The 23,889-nt window shown below is 33.8% G+C and overlaps 1 protein-coding gene across 2 annotated transcripts in view; it reads right to left on the bottom strand.

The window, feature by feature from the left end:
• SLC6A1 (solute carrier family 6 member 1) overlaps positions 1–23,889 on the bottom strand; it is a 546,898-nt gene that overhangs the window by 166,230 nt on the left and 356,779 nt on the right. For both annotated transcript variants that reach the window (XM_044078045.1, XM_044078046.1), the window contains exon 13: positions 3,094–3,194. In XM_044078045.1, coding sequence (XP_043933980.1) covers positions 3,094–3,194 — 101 coding nt within the window. The remainder of the gene's footprint in view (positions 1–3,093; positions 3,195–23,889) is intronic.

Genomic DNA, 23,889 nt, shown 5'->3' with positions numbered 1-23,889 from the left:
TGTAGAGTATCCTTTTCCATGAATTCAGTGAAACCATCACACACTAATAATGAAGAAAACATCTAACTCTGTTTATTCTGTCACAGCTAGTAACATAAACAGTTTCAAAAATGTTCCGCTGTTCTAATTGAGATAGTCTTAAACTTTACAGTACATTTCTGTAAGACTTCTAATGACTTGACATGTAACTCTTATCTTACTCTTCAAAAATAAAATGCACGTACTGCTTTCATGTGCAACAAAAACACATGGATTTTCAATCCTCTTTGAAGAATTTTAAACAAATATTGACAGAAACTTACATTTTTAATAGCCTTGCAATAGCCATAAGAAACTGACTTGTTTCATAACATTTTGGTTTATCCACACATTCTCCAACTGAACATGCCGCTTCATCACATTTCGCCTATTAGGTGAAAGTGGAGCTCCGCAACTCATCCTAACACATAGCTCCTTACCTCTGTCCTGCTCTCTAGCTCATATATTCATCAGTACACTTAAATGACAAGCTCTCTGACCCAAAAACACCTTTAATTTCCGGTGACAAGCTTTAACGTCATTTTGAGTGCAAGGCAAGAATAGAGTGTTCAATTCATCAATATTCCATAAAGATACTGGAAATAGTGACAGAAAATGAGAAAAACCTGTTCTTCTAGTGCAAACGTATGTAATTTGCCTAGAACATACCAATCGGAAAATTACTGTATCAAACTTTTCCTCTCCACAGGAAATATTTCCTTAAGAGTTTGAAAAGAAAAACACATTATGTTCGGGTACAAAGGCTAATGCTACATGGCACTTTACATGCAATTGAAAACTCATATTGGTGCTGTACAGATGTGAAAGTCCTAGCTGCTGTACTTTTCTTCAAATATTCTGCCCAAAGTGAAACAGGCACCCTTTAGAAATCACACCTTGGAGATTCATATCAACACTTCTCTTAGCCACAATTTCAAAGTCACTTAATACGTATTTAAGATTTAATTCAAAGCCTTGTTCATCTAGCAGGTTTAAGAGGCAATGCCACATAAAGTTATAAGACTTTAGAGATTTTTTTGTCATTAGACAAAACAGTAAAGGAATGCTCTTATGGAATCCACCATAATTGACTAGTCTGTGGATGCTATATAACTGACGGCACATAATTCCCTTATAGATATATGTTCCATCTACTAGCCAAATTGTAGCAGTGCTAAGGTCAAACAAATTCTGATTTGTGCTAAACACAACCACAGTAGTTTCACTAGTAGTATAACACATACTTTTACTTATGAAAGGTCCAGACTGTGTAGGAAAACCAGACATCTTTATGTCTTTTATATTAATAATCTTCTCTGCTACTCCTTTAAGATTCTTCCTATGAACTCTACCAACCTGTTGAATAAGTGCTTTGTGTGTAGGTAGACTCAGTGTTATATCAGCAGATGTTGACGCTAATACGTCATCAACTATAAGACAAGGAGTATCATGAGACATTTTAGAATGCAGTTTTAATTCATCACACACTTCATACTGTTAAATTTCATTAGGGTCACCTCCATGGGTGTGCTGCACAGACTTTAACAACTTTTCACTGTCCGGAACAGTTACAGAGATAGCCCTACCTGTGCACTTGTAAGAATGTTTCCATTTACAGCACCAGTACATCTTCTCTCTCATGACTTTTTCATGATTTAAAATGTAGCCATTTAACAGTCGCACATGACTACCCTTTTGGGAGCTGACAGTTTGATAGATAGCTCCTGAAGTCCTTGGTGTTGTTAGAAAATCATCAGCCATTCTAAGTATGAGATTGGGAAAGATTTCTTTATTGCAGTTACAGCTTTCCAGCAAACTTCAATGAAGCAGTCTAAAGGATTAGAGCTGTATAATTCATGGCAAACAAGCACTCTAATGGGTTGAGATTTAAAATTTCATGGTTCTCAGCAAGCAATATTTTAAATGTTCGTCTTTACAGCCTTGAGATACTGAAATTCGTGATTTCAGTATTTTGAGATTATAAAGTGAATATATATATATATATATATATATATATATATATATATATATATATATATATGCATATGATATATCCAATACACACACACACACACACACATATATATATATATATATATATATATATATATATATATATATATATATATATATTCACACACACACACACACACACACACACACATAGATATATATATATATATATATATATATATATATATATATATATATATATATATATATATATACATGTGTGTGTGTGTGTGTGTGTGTATCTATCTATATGTATATAAGAATATATGTATAGCATAATAAACAGGATAGAAATATACCTGCTCCTGAAAACATTGTCTGGGCCCATGAAGCTGAAACAAATGTATGTCTGCATGAACTAGGCAACATCTATAAACTAAGCAGTCTCTACCTTCAGTCCTTAAAGGTGTCTGTCATTTATAATGAATCATAATATGTAAAATGACATTTAAAATTCTGGCTTACAGTAACTGCACCCAACTGCTAATAATTTCCTGGTCATTACAAATACATGCATACATTATGCATGTTTACCATGATGCCTACTCTATATAACATCAAGGCAAATCATTTAATGAAAACTGTTAGAAATATGCATATCATCAGTATAAAATTCCAGCTATTGTATGAAATGTTTTACAAAGCAATATAAATCTTCCACATACTTCAACTTTTCCATCTGACAATGTGTCATAGTATTTTATGCTCCATTTATTTTTTCCATTTCTCAAATTGGAGGACGCAATAGCAAGTGCATAGTCAGTGAAACAGAAAGGAAGAAAACGGCTACTGCCTTCTTCATTTGTCGTATATTGTTTCATATTCCATTAACAGAAATGCCTTGCGCTGGAAAGGCAGTATTTTCTAAAGAGCGCATTGATATAAAAAATTCTGCAAATGATTATAAAGCTCATGAACTGACTCTATTAAGTATTAAATGATATTAGGAATTTCTTAATTTATTATTTTAGTTTTTATCATTTTTGTAGGGTTTAGGTCCACAACATATGCCTAAAGACCATTTGTCTGTAAAAGTATCAGTTTATCAGTTGCATTACTTACACCTACTACAATGGGAGTGCAGAAAGACCAGCACACTTTCCACCAGACACAGGGTCTGTAGCCAACCATCTCTTGTATATTGTCATAAAATCGATTGACACCTAAAAAGAAAAATGGACATGTTTGTTAATTAATGGGATGAAATTGACCAAAATTCCAATACTATTAAAGACTACTATATACTAAAATATCATACATGTATCATAATGTTTGCATTTGTAGACTTTTTCAACATGTAATTTCAGTATAGAATGATAATGTAATAACTTCAAAAACAGCAGGTACTGAAACCCCTGGCAGCTTATTTTTCATTGCTATGATCACAGTTTTCACAGTACTATATTATGATGAACACCTCCAACCTGAGTTACCTGTGAACATGCTATTGCCTACTGTACTGCTTTTATTTTAAATTTTACAATCCTGAACTCTCATAGGTTGTTTGTATATGGCTAACCCTTAAATATTACCACTTTCTGATTTTCTATTGTTACAGTATTTACTTTCTGATGAAGTTCTTGCACAATAAAGAACAAAAGTGCTCAAGACTTGCATGGATTCCTTAGTTTTTTCCTCTAAGACTTTGAAGTTTGTTTGTTCATTTAGTTTTGGTTCTTCTGTTTGGTTTTTCATGCATATGTATATATATATATATATATATATATATATATATATATATATATATATGTATATGTATATGTATATGTGTGTGCATTTGTGTGTGTGTATGGGTCCCCCCCTTCATATAAATGGAATTACACTTACTTGACTTTCATAACATTGAGCCAAGAACACCAAAAGTCCAAAACACCAACTGTTTGGAACACCAGAATTTAACTAAAGGTAAGTAACTGCTTGACCAGAATGCTGACCTTTTCTCATGACATCCACAGTAATGCGATCATGGAGTCAGTATATTTAGTTAGGGGGTGTGGGAGGGGCAAAGACCCCCACGTGTGTGATTTTTCTTTGCTTCTGTTTCAGTTTATTTGTCGGGTTGGTCAGTGGGTTACTTACCTTTAGTTAAATGTCGGTGTTCTGAGCGGCCGGTGCTTTGGACTTTCGGTGTTCTCAGCTCGATGTTATGAAAGTCGGGTAAGTCAGATTTTGTTTATATGAAGTAGACCTGTATGTGTATGAATATATATATATATATATATATATATACACACACACACACACACACACACACACACATATATATAATATATATATATATATATATATATATATATATATATATATATATATATATATAAACATATGTATTGGGTCTTATTATGCATACTGATGCAGGAAAAAGCTCCATGGCATCTTTGGCCAAAATAAATAGGACTCAAGAGAAGAACTTTCTGAAGTGCAGTCACTGTATTTTTTTCTATATATATTAAGATATGCTTTATGAATTGGTGCTGAGCAAGGAAATATGGTCAGTGATGCAAGGGGAATGAGGATAAAGGCAGCTGATGTAGAAGAAGCTTTCCACCCTGCAGTCCACTATCACCTCTAACAGCCTAAAATGGGTGTTGTATCAGTGAGGCAGAGTTAGGAATTTTTAAGTAAAGCCTTACCAAAATATTGTAGGATAATGTTAAATACTGCCATGCAGGAGGATCTGTTGTACAGGCTATAAATGGGATACATTGAAGCCACTGCTCTGGCTCACTTCCTGATGCAGTGTTGATTAGTGGCTTTCTCCCTATTATTTACCCTTGTAAGAAGGATTTTTTTTTTACACTGACTGCATTGTATGGAGTAGAGTGAATAATGACATATATATTTTGTTTATTGCTGTACAGACCCCTGATGATTTGTACAATTCATAACTATATATCATGGATTGAACATTTTCCACCTTATGCTGCTTATGCCATCCTCTGTGGCAGGACAAGAAGATCCTTCCTATTACATACATCCTTATGTTCTCAGACACTGATGAAGAATGTGGTCTCTTGATTAACATGCTAAACATTGCAACCAAAGTTTATGGTGAATCTGAACTTCATTATAACTGACTATGAGTATGCAGCATTTATTAATGTGAATGAGTACTTTACAGTCTCTAAATATCAGAGATGTCATTTGTATTTTGCTAAGAATATGTGTTGGAAGATAGAAAACCTACATCTAACTACCTGTTGTGGTACCTGCCTTCCATTAGCTTTCCCATGCAAGCTTTGGACACAACCCCCAATAAGATCTCTACTACATTTACAGACCTGAGATTTCTTCTCTAACCATGTTTTAGAACTCATCCCAGAGTTTAATGAAAATGTATATATATATATATATATATATATATATATATATATATATATATATATATGAACATATGCAGAAGAACAGAATGAGAAATGTTAAAATTATCACCTACTTATTCTTCAATTTTTTTGGTCCTCTCATGATTTAGTCTTGTTGGAAATACCACAATTACAGAATTCAGAGGCATCCTGGCATCATAGACTGTGCTGTATGGTATGAAAGAATCTTGTCTCCATAAGGGTTCTTTTTTATATTATCTGCATGAGACTAACGGAGCAGTTGAAGTTTAGATGAATTTTAGAAGCAGGAAAGAGGGCCATCCTGCAGATAAATATGTGGTACAGACTAGGGCCAGCAGCAGGCTGCAGTGTGTAGTACAGCTAGCACCCCTATATGTGACTGCTTTCATTTTATTTATGCCATCATTGACTCCTCTCAGGGGTTCCTATTAAATGATCGGAGACGCATTCTGTCGAATGCGTCTTGATCAAACTTGAAAGCACAAAAAGGCAAAATAGCGAAACGGCATATAAAAGAATTCTTTTACTGGGAAAAAAAATTGCTTGGCTGCTTCCATTACTTTGCCGTTTTTGTCACTGTAGTGTGATCTCGGAGTTGATATATTTAAGTAGGGGGTGTGGGGGGGGGCACAGCCCCCCAATTTATGTAATGTTTTATAATTTTTTTTTTGTGGAACGATTTTTTTTTTCCCCTTGGAAAAATTGCTGTTCTAAGTGTTCGAGATTGTAAGCTTTCACTTATATGGGTTCGATAAATCATTGTTCACTTTTTTAAGCGTTCGATGATTTAACATAGACCCTCTCTCAGTAGCATTAATGATGTTCATAATTTTGTGCTGTAAAGATTGTCAATCATCTTCATTTAAATATTTCAACTTTTGCAATAAATGCTACCATTTTCCAATGTTGTTGTGACAACTTTTAGAATGTCATTTTATTTTGCATCATACTGTCACACTGTTTTTTAAAACTTGCGTTTCTGAGTGATGGTATTCTGCAAGCCTAGTGGAAGTAGGAGGAGTTATGATAACTGATATGCAAACATCATGATAATTAGTTATACAGATTATTATGTACCCCTATTTATAAGAGCCTTTGCCCAGATTTTCATGTCTGTAGGTTGACAGATAATACATTATTTATGAGCACATCTTCATCATTTGCAAGTCTGCTTCCTACATTCTGTCCCACTGAAAAGGTGCTACCTTGTGTTTTAATAGACTGCCCACCTACTATGCATCTGTCACTAATATGTGAAATCTATGCTCTTGAAATTACAATTGTTATTAGAATGTCTCTGTGCTTGCCAAAAAAATGACAAACTTCTGTAAACCAAGTTACAAATTAAAATGGCATGTCTAATTCAAGATTATTTAATGATCTAGTGTTTATTTTGAAGCACAATAATGAGTGGCAGTTTCAGCTATATGCAATATTTTCATATCCTGTTATTTCACGATTTTTGTGCAAGTATTTTACAATACAACTTGCTTAACCAACATATTCCCTCCATTATTGACATTTGTTAGCTTTACTGCAGCAGTGAAATGAGGAGAACTACTGCAAAAAATGGCATTGTATCTCAATAGATTATTTTTCACCTTCACCCTGCTGTTGCTCATAGTTTCATACTAAATTTGAAGCAACATTGTCAGATCTTATCTGCAGTGGTGCAGCGGTAGCGTTGTTGCCTCACAGCAAGAGGTTCTCCCGTTCGATTCTCGGCTGGAGTGCGGGGAGTGCCTTCTGTGTGGAGTCTGCATGTCCTCCCCGCAGTTGGGTGGGCATTCAAAAGACATACATAAATGGTGTGCCTTTGTTGAAGGTTGAACGTCGAGCTGGCACCTTGGCGTTCATCAAAATCTACTGCCAATCATTAGCGGACCGGAGTTCCGCTGTGGCGACCGCTAACTGGGAAAAGCCGAAAGACAACAACAACAACATTGTCAGATCTTAGTATATACTTCTTGCATTGGAGGTCAGCCTTATTTTGTATATTTCTGAGTGGTTAATGAATATTACTCTTGATGATGGTTATTATCAGTTTTGTGGAAGTAGTTGAATATTTTTGTTCTGTACATGGAGAATGGGCGAAATTGTGTAAACATGATCATGCCATTTATTTTCCATATACTGAAGTAGTAAAAATGGTCATTGTGAAGTAAGGTCTAAGGATTACAGTCAGTTTGTGGACACTGAAAATGACAATGTAAACTGCAGAAGTTTGGTATCTTAGAGGAAGCACGCAATGCATTTGTGGACATGCATAGTACAAATTTGTGGCTTGAGTAAAGCATATGCCAACATTCACTATGGACAAGCAGCCACAAATGTACGTTTTGCACACACGAGTGATGGCGTGGGAAGGGATTGTCAAGAATTCAGGGAACATGAGAACATGGTTAAGTTTTGGGGAGGAGGCAGAAGCCATGCTAATTGTGCTGACCATATAAGTATGATATTATTTTTATTTATATTGTGTTACTGGATAGTGTTCTGAACTCAGTGCGTCATTTGCAGGCACAGCCTGCATGATATGACAAAATGGATGACAAAACCTCAGTGATTTTGCAATATGGTATGCTTTAGTTAGCAACCTTACCCATTCATGGTACACAATCTGACATCAGCATCCAAAGATGACTCAAATACAATGAGTGCAGCAGCAAGGCACTGCTTCACAATGCTAATATATAGTATTAATGTAAAACACCAAAAGAGGTATGCTGTAGAGAAAAGGAGAACGTCACATGTCAAACATCTAGTAGGCATGTGCTGCTTGAGTATCCAATGTAGATGACTGAAGCCTTGATGGGCAACATAGACTTTCTTCTGTAATTTGTACTTGAGTGACCATGATGGTGTACTATGTCACACTATTTAATAGCACCTCAGATGAAAGAGGTAGTCAAGTGGGTTGTGCAGTGTTGTATATCATGGTCCTATAATGGTTTGAGGAAACTGTGCTATGTCTACTTATTGTTCTGAATGGGTATTCCTGCACCATTCATGCAAAAATAGAACCATCATCTGGTGGAATTTGACAGCATGGTGCAGCACAAAGGGGATGTTCTACAGTAACTAACATGATCATTTCAGGAAACAATTCCCAAAACCATGCAGTGTCATTTAACACAGACCACAGCACACATCTGCTAAAGAACAGACAAATTACAAATTTGTAGATCCAAAAACGAACAATAAAAAACTGGTCAAAAGTCTGTTGAAAACACTGCAGTTCACCGCACCACTCTTGTAGATAAATAAATAAATAAATAAATTCTGTTTATTCCGCGGAATAAACAGAATTTATTTATCTACAAGAGTGGTGCGGTGAACTGCAGTGTTTTCAACAGACTTTTTACAAATTACAAATTTGTGACTGCACATTAAAGTGCCTTCACCAATTGCTTGCATATTAAGCCTGTCACCAGATTTATCTTTATTTTTTTTTACAAAATGGTGATAGGCTAGAGTGGTAGACCTAATCTTTCAAAGGTGTTTTTCAATGTTTTGTTTGGTACCAGTTGTAAAGTAAAAATTTAAGATTTAATGGAGAATGGGTTGAAAAATGAGTATGTGTTGAATATTGTTGTGTCAGAGTAGTTACTGTGTCTGTGAAATCAGAGTTGACTATAGCTGCTATAGCATGATTGGAGATATTTGGGAAGGACTGGGATGACAGCATTTTCCTTGTGTTAATGAGCTATGTATGACTGACCACAAGGAGCTAGGGTTGCAATTATATGAATCACACAGAGAGATGTAGTAGTTTCTTTTCTCTCACAGAGAGATGTAGCAGTTTCTTTTGCCAGCTGAGCTAAGTTAAAAGAGAGGTTGCAGAGTTGTTTATAAGGCTGGTATGAGGATTGAGTTTGATGTGTGTTCCATATTTTGCAGGGATTATTTCTGTCTCATTCTGTGTTATGTTTCTGATTTTAGCCAAGGTCCCAGGTTTTATATGATCCTAATTGATCTACAATAAGTTATGAATATTATAGCAGAGCTGAATTGGGCCACTGCTTGATCCAGTGGGAGGTTTTTGAATAATGATCAATCACATTGTGAACAGGTGCATATGACAGAGTGTGGGTTAAGTTTTTTCACATTTCTAATATAAATAAAATTAATTTCTGCAAATTACTCCACTGACAAATGTGTTTTTCTTATATTTAATTTGAGGAGGTATTGGTAGATCTTTAGTAACTTGTGTAATTTACTAGGTAAAGGACAGTAGATTAATATTTTTTTAAGATGAATAGTGCATGGAATGAATATGGTTGTTTGTCTTGTTAAGTGATTTGCTCAGGGTAACACAGTAGTCTAATGGAGACTGAATGATTTAAACCATGTAAGCCTGAACTACAGAATGCAGTTTGTTTCAGTGGAAGATTCTGTTGCAAACAGATTGACACCCTGGATTTAAAAGCCATACCAATTTAAAATGTTTATAAAATCAAGACCATTAAAGCAAAATTTATATGCTTTTTTATTTTCTCTGTTTTTCCACCTACACTTCTATCAGCAATGATTACTGTATGCATGTATATACAAGCTATATAACTATAGAGAATATATAGGTTTAATGGGATTTTTTTGGGGGGGGGTTGTATTTTATTATTTTTTAAATGGGTATATATATATTGTCATCGGTTCATTTGGACATATGATTTACAAGCAAATTGATTTAAGTATATGACATGTTTTCTGAAGAAGTCTGTTCATTGGCAAACACATACACTAAATCTGTATGTGTATTGATTTATTGTACTTTGCAAATCTGGAAACATTTTATTTATTTGTATTAATTACACCAGTTATGTGTAAAGGCATCAAAATGACTCTGTATTGTAAGTTCAAGACTAATAGCTGTGAGTCCTGGAAATACAAAATATAGTCCAAAAATAAAGATAAGAGGGAACAGAGAATGTTAAGCATTACTGTTCTCAAGTAAAGTTGATTTTTTGGGAGGGGGGGTCAAGTCATTATAGATACAATTATTTTAGGTACATTTTGGCACATTTTATAAAGAGACCTGTTTAATTTAGAGCAAAGTGGCCCCTTTGACGTTATAAGAAAAAAGTGTAAAAATATGTCTTCACTGAATTCAAAAATTGATGTTCAAACAAAATATAAGATGCTTGAAAATATAATTAACATTAGCATCTTTATCTAGAAAAAAAGGATATTCTATAGTCCAAATTCATACCAAATAATAAAATCAATGCTGCTCCCATCTATTGTCAGCATATACATTTTCAGAGACCAAGATATATCATGAGTATTGCTGTGAAGTTCACCATAGTCCCTAAAATGTCACTATAAATAAAACATTATTTAAAATGGTATTTTTACTTATATTTACCAGTTCATCTGAAAAAGATATATACATGTCACAATTGCTATAAAAACAGAGATTGTAGTATAAGAAAAATTACAGAAAAAAATAAGCTGTGTATTCAAAGGAAAGCAAACAGAACAACACCCTTTTGTATATTGTCATTTGGTCTCTTGTCCTCAGATACTCTCATTTATGCAACAGTGTCAAGTTTCAATATAATGTAATGTTAATATTTCTTAATATCATACTGTGTTATGTACAACAACAAATTCTGACCATTTTTAGCTGATCCAGTAAGGAAAGAAGAATGATTTTACAAAGATGTAGAACAAACCACTTTGCTTTTAGACAAGATAAAAGAAGCAGCATCTTTATTGATAAAAGTTTTAGATATGCAACTATTTTATATTCTGCAAGCTTACAAGAAAGCATTAATGCAGTGTTCTGAAGCAGAGGTATAAAATGACTTCCTTATGACAAGACCTGTATAAAGCCATATCAAAATTAGGGAAAATCTCAGCGCCAAATACATTCAGAGTGTATCTTCAATTTATCATTTTGTGTATTTCAGCAAATACTGTGCACCAATGAAGACCTAACTTCCTATGGCATCTATCAAAAGAGTACGGGCCCTTTATATACAGTTATTTCATATTCACAAATATACATATTTGGATATTTGTACATTTGCTCATTTCTTTGCATCATCCACTTATTAGTCTCTCTTCATAAAATGTTTCATTATTCTTCTACAGCTATAACCTTATTTTTCATAAAAAGCCTTATTTTTCATAAAATATCCACTAGTATCAAATTCCCACTAAATAATATTTAATTCAATTTCTCATTCCAAATGACCAATAAAATGTAAAAAAAAATCATTTTTATAAAACCTTCAAACTTATTTTCATAAAACCTATTCAGTAGCACATACATAGTTATATCTTTCACCTTATATATATATATATATATATATATATATATATATATATATATATATATGTGTATATATATATATATATATATATATATATATATATATATATATATATATATATATATATATATATCATTAAAAGTCTTCACATACTTTTTCCATACATTAACAAATTTACTGCACCTCCAAAAACATAAACAGAAATTTTATATATATATATTTTTGCAGCTATAAAGTTCAGTATAAAAATTGTCAAAGATTTTGGATGTACACACATTATTTATTAAAACTGTATCATGTTACGGAATATCTCAGTATAGATGGATTCAACCATATGTACAGTCAAGAATTTTTATACCTTTTTAATAGGGAAAAAACTAAGTTCATACAATGTTTAAGGCTGACATAACTAAGACAAAATACATCTGTGTACATTTTCAAGGTTGGAAAGAGGAAACACCACAAAATATGTGGAAAGGAGGACAGTTTGATACATTTTTGTTTTTATCTAGACAAGTTGTACGTGTTTGCTTTAAACAGGCTTATCTCAGAGCACATTTCATGCAAAGAACAAGATGCATAAATCTTATATGTCTACATAGCTAGAAAAAATATTTACCATCTGCATGTGTTTGCCTTAACAGGGTCAAGCTGAACGTTGTCAATAGAGTTACACAAGAAGCACTGCAATAACTTAAACTAGAAGCTTCAGAAATATAGATAATCCACTATAAACATGATGATTGTATGTTCCTCTCTGCAAAAAAGAGCACACCATTTCTGCTATTGCCTTATAGGGCATATCCCCTTTACTAGAAACTTATTTATCATCATCTGCCATAAAAATTCCTAACACATAAACATTTTATTACACAATATCTTCCATTTTTATTGCTTTAGTGACATCAACAGAATTTTCCCAAATATTTATATAAAATAATTTGTTTTTGACACATGATCATACCATATACTTCTGTTTTCTTTTACTTTTTCAACATTTAACTTCCATGCTAGAATTTTCTTCTGACACAACTTCATCTCTTCATTCATATCCCCTTTTTTTAACTTCATCATTTCCCAAAAGAGTTTATATTTACACTTAAAAACTCTTTCCACTAAACTGTTAATGTCTTTTTCCTTCATGCATTTCAAAGCTCTAAACAAATGTAAAGAAGCTAAGAATACCAAGGTATTCAACACTCCAACCTCCCACCTTCTTTTAAATATAAATGTCTTCTCTTTACCAGGTTCAGCCTCAATCCACAAATAACTAAATTACCATCTGCAGAGTTTCTTTCTCTGAAATTGTGAGTATCTTATAAACAGTTAAGAAATTTGCAATTTTCCTTGTTAAAATGGAATTTAACAAATTTACCATTTTTAAAAGACAACCTAAAAATAGTCTATAACATGCTAATTTTCCTCATCATCTCTCAGTTCTTTCCATTATTTCATCATAACCTCTATTTTACCAAATTTGTAACATAACAAAGATACCACCTTCATGGAAAAATAAACCCCCTCAACCTGAACTATATATCCTGATCCTTTACTTTTTTTTGTATTTAATATAATTCCCAGACTTCTTAATAAATCATTCAACACAATTAACACTTCTATCAACAATAACTTTTTTATCACAATTACTATGTTATCTACATAAGGCAAGCAAATAGGGATAGCTACTACCTCCAGTATCACATGGTTAGTATCTTTCATTTTATATTGCTTTTCAGTTACTATAGCATTCATTAATAGCACAAACAACATTCTACTCATAGAACATCCTTGTTTTATGCTACACTGAATAATAATTTCTGTACTAAACCACCTTTAATGAAAATCATTATCCTTTACCCTGTAATGCTGGTTTAGGTATTCTCAATGTCTTATCACCAATCTCATATTGTTCCAGAATATCCCACAATGCACTATGTCTTGTAATGTTATATGTTTTATGAATCTCTACCACCATCATTTTACCTCCTCTTTGTTTCTTATTATAATATCATCTACAATTTTCTTTTTCATTTTATTCAACATATGCCTAATACCATTATATATTATATCCTAATCTGAAATCTTAACTTCATACTTTGAAAATCATATATAATGTATTATTAAAGTGATTGTTCTCCAGCTTTCCATTCCATTTTTTGTACTTTTTCTATATAAATGTTATTATATCTCCACTTAAGTCATCCTTAACAAAGCCCTTCTACAACCATTCAATTATCACACATAAAAATAGCTTATTTTGTCATATATCCATGTTTAAATGTACCATAATCTATATTATATGACCGAGAAAATTAATCTATATTAACATTTTTAAGAACCATTTACAATTCACTATAGTAACAGCTTTTTCTAACCAATACATTGTCTGTTCTAAGAATTCCTTTACTTTCTAAATTCCCCTTTTATCTAATCCAACATCCTTGTACATTTTTTCTACAGAATTTTCTACTATACCTACTTGTTGATCTTGCATTTTTTACATCAACTTATCTATGCTTCATATCTTTTACTGGTATATCTTATTTAATTTTGCCAAGAAAACCAATATGTTTTTCCTCCCTGTAAATTATTTTGCTTAAACAACAATATTTAACATTTTTTTGTTTATATACATTTCCTTCCACATTCTAATTGCTCCAATGTACTCGTTTGAATATCTTAATGTACATTTTTTGTATCATATCATATTGTATCATATCATATCATATTTTAACTATATGTAAGATTGCTTCAAGTTTTTTAAGCACTATTCACCAATCAGTCCAAGATTATAAAAGTAATAGTTTAATAATCCTGCCACAACTGATTCAACTCACATTCTTCAGTTTTTGTAAGAACCTTTTACATATTCTTTCAAACACATTTTCCTATTTTTATAACAGCTTCATTTTCCAAGATGTCAACCCATATTGATAAATGCTCCATAAAGTCTGTTACCACTGGCCCCCCCACACACACATCTGCCACTATCAGACCTACTGACAAAAGAAAATAATCAAGCTTTGTAGTAAGGTTACCTCTCCTATAAGTCAACTAACGTCTGCCTTGGATGCTTGACTTACTATTCTTTATCACTTCAAAAAATATCATACTGATGCCTTTTTTAAGGAACTCATGCAAATTACAGTTAAAATCCCCATCAATAATAGTTTTCATATTTACTATCACATACCCTTTTACGTGCTTGAGCAGCTGACTTTTTTCTTGTTTTTACTTGTGTCATATATATATATATATATATATATATATATATATATATATATATAATATCCCCATCTAACAGCCATAACACTTAGGCTCCATAATTTCACCAGACTTCTATCCAGTATTTTACTTTTTCCTATACACAGAACAGCTACCCCTGAACAACATTATTGGCGGCTATTCCATACCCATGGGCAAAAATTTTCCATCTTGTAGTATTATCCAGATCACAGTTCATGCAACATTTTAAATCATTATATTGATAATACTATTAACCTTTACTGACAATACTGTAAAATAATTTTTACTTTTATTTCAGTTTGGTTGAGTTTTTTTTTAATTTTCATTTTCTTATCCTTACCAATTCCCTATTGATTTGTTTTACTTGTCTTTACAGTCTAGTTTTCTGAATCTGATTTTTCACATTCCAAAATCTCAAAAGCATTTTGCCTTTTATACATATTCCTTATACTTGTTGCTGTGTATAACCTTCTTTTTTCCTAGGTTTTTATGCTCTGTTTGTAAACATTCCTCCCCAATTGAACCCTCTTTTTCTTCATTTATATCTTCTTCTATTTCTACATTCATCCTCTGTCCTTTCTTCTTCTACCACTAACTGCTGTTCCAATCAAACCAAAATAACCATGTTTTTTCACAAACTATATATTCCTCATCATATCTTTTTGCATTATGTCTCTTTTCCCCACACACTGATTACATTATTTCCTATTAAATGTGTAAATCTCCTGCAAGAAAAAAGCAGGATCTAGGCTAATATTCCTCTATAAATAGCAACAAAAATAAAACTGCATAAATGCTTAATATAATTTTCATACCCTAAAACAATATCCATATCCTACTTTCCATTCAAGATATTTCTGTCATCTATAACTTTAGTGATATTAGCCAAAGTTTCACAAAAAAAATCTGCATACATTTCCTTATGCCACTGTCTTCAATGTCATTATATTATCATTCATATTTTCTCTAGAAAAATACATATAATTATTTCATGGAAAATATTTTTTTTAAACACAAGTCACTAAACTTCATCAACAGTCCCTCAGTCCTACACATTGTATCACAGAGTGTCTCATTCCCAACTTGAAAAACTTAGGAGAGCAATTAAATTGTTCTTAACAAAGCACTTGTTTATTACAGAATCATTCTTCAAGCTAGTCCTTATAATTGGCCCTCTTTTCTTTTTTACAACAAAAGTACTCACAGTTTCCATAAGCTTTGTTGATTTTCTGCTGCTTCTGCTACATATATTTTCCTAATAAAAATCTACCACACAGTCCACTGAATTAAAAACATTTCCAGAACTTAAGTTTTCTTCTTCACCGGTACCAAACACTTTCTCTGCTGTTTTTTCACCATGCTACCACTAATCTTTCACTTAGGTCCTCCTGCTAGATCATTTGCATTAACATTTCATATTTCATCCCTCTAGCCCTGATCTCCATAATTGCTACCTTGTGTGAAAACTCTTGAACATTTCCATCAAGTAGAGCAGCTAATCACTGCCTGTTTATAACATCTACAGGTTTCACTATACAGGTAGAACTGGAACCTGCAGGAAGTCAAATAAGTATTTGACTTCCTACTGGTTCCAGTTCTACCTGTATAGTTGAATTTTGTTGTTTTGTGTTGGTTTGTGCCACTCTGTCTATTGGCATTTTTTTTGTGTTATTGGTTAAAGAATGGTATTTGACTTCCTGCTGGTTCCAATTCTACCTATATAGTGGAATTTTCTTGTTTTGTGTTGGTTTGAGCCACTCCATCTATTGGGAATTTTTTGTAACATCTACAGGTTTGCAATTTATTTCTAAAAACATATTTTAGGATTGTATCTTCTCTTAAAGAAAGCTGTGAAACAACATCATTCTTATCCACCAGGGAACACCCTCCAAGCAACCTCCATCCTAAGAATGGGAGTGGCAGTTGAAAAGAGTTGGGAAAGTTCCCAGATGCCCTGGCCAAATTTCCCCTCATAGTATAAATACCACCTCAGGTCATCCTGAAAAGAGGCCACTTGCCTAGGGGAACATACCCAGTACAAATAATAAATAAGTAAATACATATACCAAGTGCAGTAGATTATAGGTAGTTTGAGTTTGTCTGTATCATGAACCTATATGCATCTATATCACTTTTATAACATGCAAAGACCCAGTGAAATGCATGCTGACAATGACACTTTTAAGCCCTGTTACAACCAATCCCCAGTGAGCCATATTGGAAAAATGACACATGTAACATGTACTGTACTTCTCAATTCATGAGTCTTCCTTACTACACTCTTCGGAAATACTGGGACAGATTTGCCTGCTATGTCCTCTTTCCTAAATTACAGAGTAACAGTAAAACCATTGTTGAGCTGGGGTTTGTGAACATTGTATAGTTTCAGTATTGAAGTAAACCATTGAAATGAGCCAGGGAATTCGAAATAGTACCATTGTGACAACACTAAATTGTTAGAGAGTTTTCAGTATTGGTTTTGAAAATTAAAAAGAAATGTAACAGTTTCAACAAAAAAAGATAAGCTACCATTACATTTTTGTGTGGTCATATCTTGAACACAGTAGCGTACTGATTAATGAGAAGAAGCATAACATGGACAAAAACTAAGTAATAAAATGACATTAAGATTGTTAATATAGGATGTTCTGCAGTGGAAATATTAAACACTGTTTGTCACTTGCTCATAACTGAGAAAGCTACATGTTATTGAGAGACATGCTATGGAGTGACTTGGTGGGAATCATAAAACATAATGTATACTAGAGATATAACTGGACATTGTCCAGTAACTACTAAGGTATGCAATGCCCCATATTGTGTAAAATGTTCATAGGTACATTAATATTTCTAAAACCAAGTGACTTACAAACTATGCATGGCATTAGCTGAATCCTTAAATGATGCTAAAGACAACTTTTGTTGATATTTGCTTTGTAAGCTGTATCTCTTGAGAGATATTCAATGTTATCTAGGCTGTTAATATACAAAAACATAATTGTTCATATTTTTATAAACATATGAGTAATCAAGCACCCAGAAAGGAATTTATTGCTCTCATATGAAAGTTCAGGTTTGTCTAACAAATCTGATAAAATACTTTATGCCTAAATTGTAAATTTCCAGGATGTTAAAAGTTGTTTGTAAACCTTTGCAGAAAATTAAAAGTATGGCTTTGTGTGCATTATACTATATTACAACATTGATGTGAAGATGGAGAATGAACTATTATTACTGCAAAGAAGGCTTTTTACTGATAACATTGTTGATTTACTTTTTTATCTATATTTGCTGTTCACAAGATATTTACTTTTGCTTGGCTTTTGCTTTTTCACTGGAGTTTTCAGAAACTAATCTATAATGTAGGGATGTGCATAGGCTGCTACAGGTATGATATTCCAGATGTCAGAAGTGTGAATGATTTAAAATAATGTGGAGTTATTGTAAAGTAAACTTAGCCCACTGACTGAATTAACACTGCTAAACAAAATAGTACACATTATAGCATCTCAGGATCATAGGAACTACAAGGCAAATGAGTCTTGTGACCATTTATGCATTTCCAGTAGCCACCTATAGGCTGTACCTTGACTTTTTTCAGGTGTGCAAGTCAGTCAAGCAAAGGGTGAATTTATGAAATGCCTATCCTGTTTATATGAAGATAATGTATCTCTGCTAATTTTGCAGGGGGAGTCTATTCTAGCGATGGGGAAGGCATAGCATTATGAGCCTATTCCCCCATTATGTTTTATTTTTCTACTGGTGAAGCTTTAGATCCCTGATTTTGGTATTAATTGGACTATTTGATTTACAAAGATAAAAAGAGACCCAGAACATAGCTCTCAACCTCTTAGCACAAAAATTCTGGACAAAAGCCAGACATATGAGGGGACAAAGCCCCAAAAATAGGGACCAATTTTATATATTGCTGTTATAAACTTAGAAAGGTGCTAGAGTAAAAGGTCTTGTATTACCATGCATTTTCTGAAGGGTATGAAATCTGGAACTTAAATATCTGCCATTATTTAGTGAATTCAATACTCATTAATTTGCCATAAAAATCCTGAAAACCACAAATTTTATGAGGAACATACAAAAAATAGGAGGCAAAAATCTGGACATTCAGAGAAAATCTGGACAGTTGTGAAGTATGATCCAGAACCACTGGGTCCCTAATGGTATGGATTCTAAGGTACTGATCTCTCTTTAGGAATCTATAAGATAATGAATAATGGGACATTGTTATCAGACTTTTCTGATACCTTAGGGTTTTTAAGCTAGTGGTCTTCTTAGGAGCAATTCATGATATTTAAAGAGAGCATAATTCATGATATTTAAAAGAAAGCACAACTCCCTAACAGCCATGGAAAAGATGGCAGCAATAACATCAAGTGTAACATTTCTCTCACTGCTAAATGCCAGCCAGTGCTTATAGTAACTAAAACTTGACCCAAACAGCTCCAAGCTATGACTCTTCCACACACCACTAAGATGATATAATTTCCAAATAACACCATTTGGGATATTACCAGCAGCAAATGTATTGCAAAAAGTGATACTGCAGATATTAAAATACTTTGGTGGACTGATGAATATCATTCTCATGTTGGATGAATCACAGCCATAACACAACTAGAAGACAGATAAATTGCTTGAGAAACTGAGGCAAAACAATGCAATATTCAGTATGAGCTACACCCAGATGTCAACTCTCTTAAATACATGGGACTTGTAATGATCAAGCAAGTTGTAAAATCTCAGCAGGAGAAAGTGAGAGATGTGGTTGAAATGGGAAGACCACGGGACAAACCTGCAATGTATAGAATTCACATAATTTAATCCTTGCCTCAACAAAGTATTAGTGTAACTCAGAAAACAAGTAAGTGGCTGAATGATACAGAGACCATTAATAAAACAAAGTTTTATTGTAAGTACCTGTTTACAGTGCCACCAACCCTATGATATTGCAAGGTTAACAAACCAACTACAATATAAGTTGGTCCCGGTCAGTCAGGTCCGGTATCAGTCCTACTGCAAATTGATCACCCAGGAGAATATGGTTTATGATCACTGAGAAAGGACAGACCTACTTTAAACAGAGTGAGAAAAAATAAATAATTGATCTCAGTATGGGGGGGGGGTACACATGAAGACACACACAGATTCACACAGACACAATCAAAATCAATATGTGTGTGGCAGGATAACTATGGTGGAGTTAAAATTTAAATTACTATAGAGCATTTTTATGTAGCCACTACGCAAAGCAGCACAGACACTACATGAAGGATACTAAACCTACAGAGAGTTGATATAAAAAACATGCCATGTCAGAAGAAAGAGTGTTCATAATGAGAAATGAGAATGATTTGGAGGTGCATTTATTTTCTTAATGATGCTGTTAAGTGTGTGACCACTTGAAAACTGAAATGTACTACTTAAAATCCAGCCACATTTACCTTCAAGGTTGAAATAATTTGTGATTAGCCCACCTAAACCTGGGGCAGTAAATAAAGATCCTCAGTCATCACTGCTGTCTCTGGTAATGGAGCGTCACTGAAAGCAGAGATAGACATACACAGTTTCCCCTAAGAGTACACTTGGAACAGGCTCGAAACCCGGGACTGGACTATATGCTTCATTCCAGGTCTCCAAATGAGTCTTTATACTAACCACTGCAGAGAACTGTATTCCAATTCTAGGTACTTGACACACTCTTAAATATTTTATATTTACACATTCAGATACTCTTGGGAAAGACTGGCACAGATTTACCTACTATGTCCTCTTTCCTAAATTTTAAGGTAACAGCTGCCACCAGTCAAATGCCACAATACTCTTCAAAAGGGGTGTTCAGTTAGGGACTATGTTAAATCACTGAATACTTAAAAAAGTGAATGATGATTTATCAAACCCATGTAAGCGATAGCTTACAATCTCGAATGCTTAGAACAGTGATTTTTTTCCCAAGGGAAAGAAATTGCTGTTCCAAAAAAAAAAATAAATAAATAAATAAAAATGAAAACATTACATAAAGTGGGGGGGCACACCCCCGATATGGAGGGGCTTTGCCCCCCACACACACCCTACTTAAATATACCAACTCTGAGATCACACTACAGTGATGAAAATGGCAAAGTAATGGAAGCAGCCAAGCGATTTTTTTCCCAGGGAAAGAATTGCTTATATACCGTTTCACTATTCTGCCTTTTCGTGCTTTCAAGTTCAATCAAGATGCATTTGAAAGAATGCATCTTTGATAATTTAATAGCAACCCATTCAATTATATGGGGTAAAATAAATATTGATATAAATGATAGCATGTAATCCAAGCAGTAAGACTTTTTAGAGTGGCCTTGGTGTTATCACAATAAGCATAAACACTCTCAGGCTACTAAAATTACTTTCTATATAACCAGCCACAATAAAAGGTAGTAAAATATTTAATGATAAATAAAAATTATTTCAAATATGTATACACTGAATAACTAATTCTAATAAACCACAGAGTTTCACACAGAGGAATAATGAAATGTAAGATAGATTTAACTGATTGTAGAAAACCTCTATCTATCATTCCCTAACTATCTAAAGATTAACTGTCTTTGTCGAATCTAATTATCTCAGCAAAGCAAAATGATATTCTTACTTCTGTTAGGCAAGATAAGAATTTATGCCCACTCTTCACGCTGTTGTCTGCTCCTCAGTGACTGGACTAACAACTTCTACTATTATTGCTGAACAGCTCTGGAAAACTCTTAAGTGGTAACTACTGATCTGGAAAACAACTGGCAACTGAAAAACAACTTAACAACTACAACTACTGAACTTTAACTGGCAAGAACCTGCTTTTATAGCAGAATTTTTTAAAAGTCACAGAAAGCTGCTATGGGAAATCTACTTTTTCATATCAGACTTTAGAAAGTAAACAAAACAGTTGCTGTGGAGATTGTATTGCTTTCAGCTCTGGCACATGATGACAACATATGTAGTTCAGCTGAGTGGCATAACTTACATTCAGAATTCTTTTTTTTTTTAAAAAACATCTACATTTGGTCAGCCAGAAAAAACACTGTTTGATTCAATCATCTATCATAAATCAAAGTAATAATCAAAAAATATAAACGTATTTACAAAATTCTAGCTATTCATGCTGGCATGTATAACAGAGGGCAATTTACCATTATTTACATGTATTTACAAAACTTCAGCCAGTCATGCTAGCACAGATAACAATATCTAATATCCTCACATCATTCATACCCAGGGACTTTTTTTCTCCAAATCTAATTAGATCATAGTTTTTCACCACTGTAGAACTATATGTTGCAACTGATTCACAAAGCTCTCCTCGCTATGGCAATGTGTAAAAAAAACTGTGAAACGTGTGCAACATGCTTCATAAGATCCTGCAAAACAGAAGATGATGCCACACAAGATTCCAGATTGTCAATCTTAAAAAAATCTATCAGCTGATTTGTTTAATTTCAGAAATAAATAATACAATTAATCATCTTTGTCTACTATATGCCAAGTACCCAATGTGGTAAAAATGAAGGGCATATCCTCAGGAACTGTGTTGATAGTTCAAAAAGGATTTTTTATATTTAATGGCATACCAGAGATTATTCTATATCTTTAGAAGTTTCACAGATTTGTTGCTGAATGGGAATTTTGTATCAGAATTTAACAAGCATGTGGTAGTATAGGAATTCTGTCCCATCTCAGTGTTCTCCAAAATATGTACAAGAAAATGGGCAAGTAAACCAGCCCATACCCACTATAAAAATCAAGAAAAAAGATGTCCTGGATGAGAAGAGGGACTGGCTGTCTACCACTCCTTGAATACCATAACACAAATTTATTAACAGAGCTGGTCTGCAATGAAAACCGGCTACCGCTGTTCATGAAGGATATGGATGCAACCCCAAGGGTGATTTTGTGGTCTCCCATCCAATTATCTATGTTGTGTTTGAACAGGGTCTGTGAGGAGCTCTGATTTACATAAATAGGAAGTCTATTCCAGAGAAGCAGCAGTCTCTGGGAGATATATTTTGTCTTCCCAGCATGCTCTGTTAATGTCACAAGCTAGGTTGAGATCTCTAGAGCAGGTGACTCTTGAGCCATTTCGCTTGTGGATGTGCAGCATTTCCATTAGGGCAGGGTTGGAGATTGCCCTATAGGCCAGGCACAAGTTATCTCTCAGGAGCCTGTAAGATACACAGTAAAGTGACAGAGCTTTCAGTCTGTCCATGTAGGTCATGGTTTGGAGCCCCTGTATTTTCTTAGTGAGAAACCTCTGTGGTCTCTCCAGCTGCTGCTGGTGTCTGGTGATGTACATGCAAAAGGGTGCATTCTACTCTATTAGTGGTGTTATGAGGGTTGAGTACAGTGGAGTTATAACATTCTTTGACCTTGATGCTATGCCCTTACTTATGAGGTGCACTACTTAGAAAGCTTTCCTTACCACTGAGGAAACATGGTGGTCAAAGTTCAGATTGCTATCAACCTGTGTTCCTAAGTCTTGCACCACTGGGTTGGAACTCAGGGGGGTGCTGTCAATATTGTAATTTGTAGGGATTTCTGTTTTGCCAAAGGGAATAATAATGCATTTTTTGCATTTAGCTTTAGACCATTACTTTGGCTTCAGAAATTTGTTTGTGTTAGCTCTTCATGTAATATGTTGACATCATTGAGTGACTCAGTGATTGCTCCCAGTTTGCTATCATCAGTGAACTTGGTGAGCCATAGGTCATCTACTTTGGCCTGTACATCTGAGAAATAGATGCCAAACAGTAAAGGGCTCAGCACAGACCCCAGTAGACCACTGGTGATAGGTCTACTGGTATAGATGGAGTAACCAGTTTTGGCAGAGTGTGTTCTGTTGGTGAGACAGTTGGCTACCCATCTAGTAATGTAAGGGTTAATGCATATCTGGGAGAGTTTCTCAATGAGGACAGAGTGGTAATTGTCTTGAAAGCCTTGGCAAG

The sequence above is a fragment of the Protopterus annectens genome, chromosome 7.part0 (genome assembly GCF_019279795.1).
Source record: "Protopterus annectens isolate FY-2018-M chromosome 7.part0, PAN1.0, whole genome shotgun sequence".
Lineage (NCBI taxonomy): Eukaryota > Metazoa > Chordata > Ceratodontiformes > Protopteridae > Protopterus > Protopterus annectens.
This window is presented reverse-complemented; position numbering and strand designations above follow the sequence as displayed.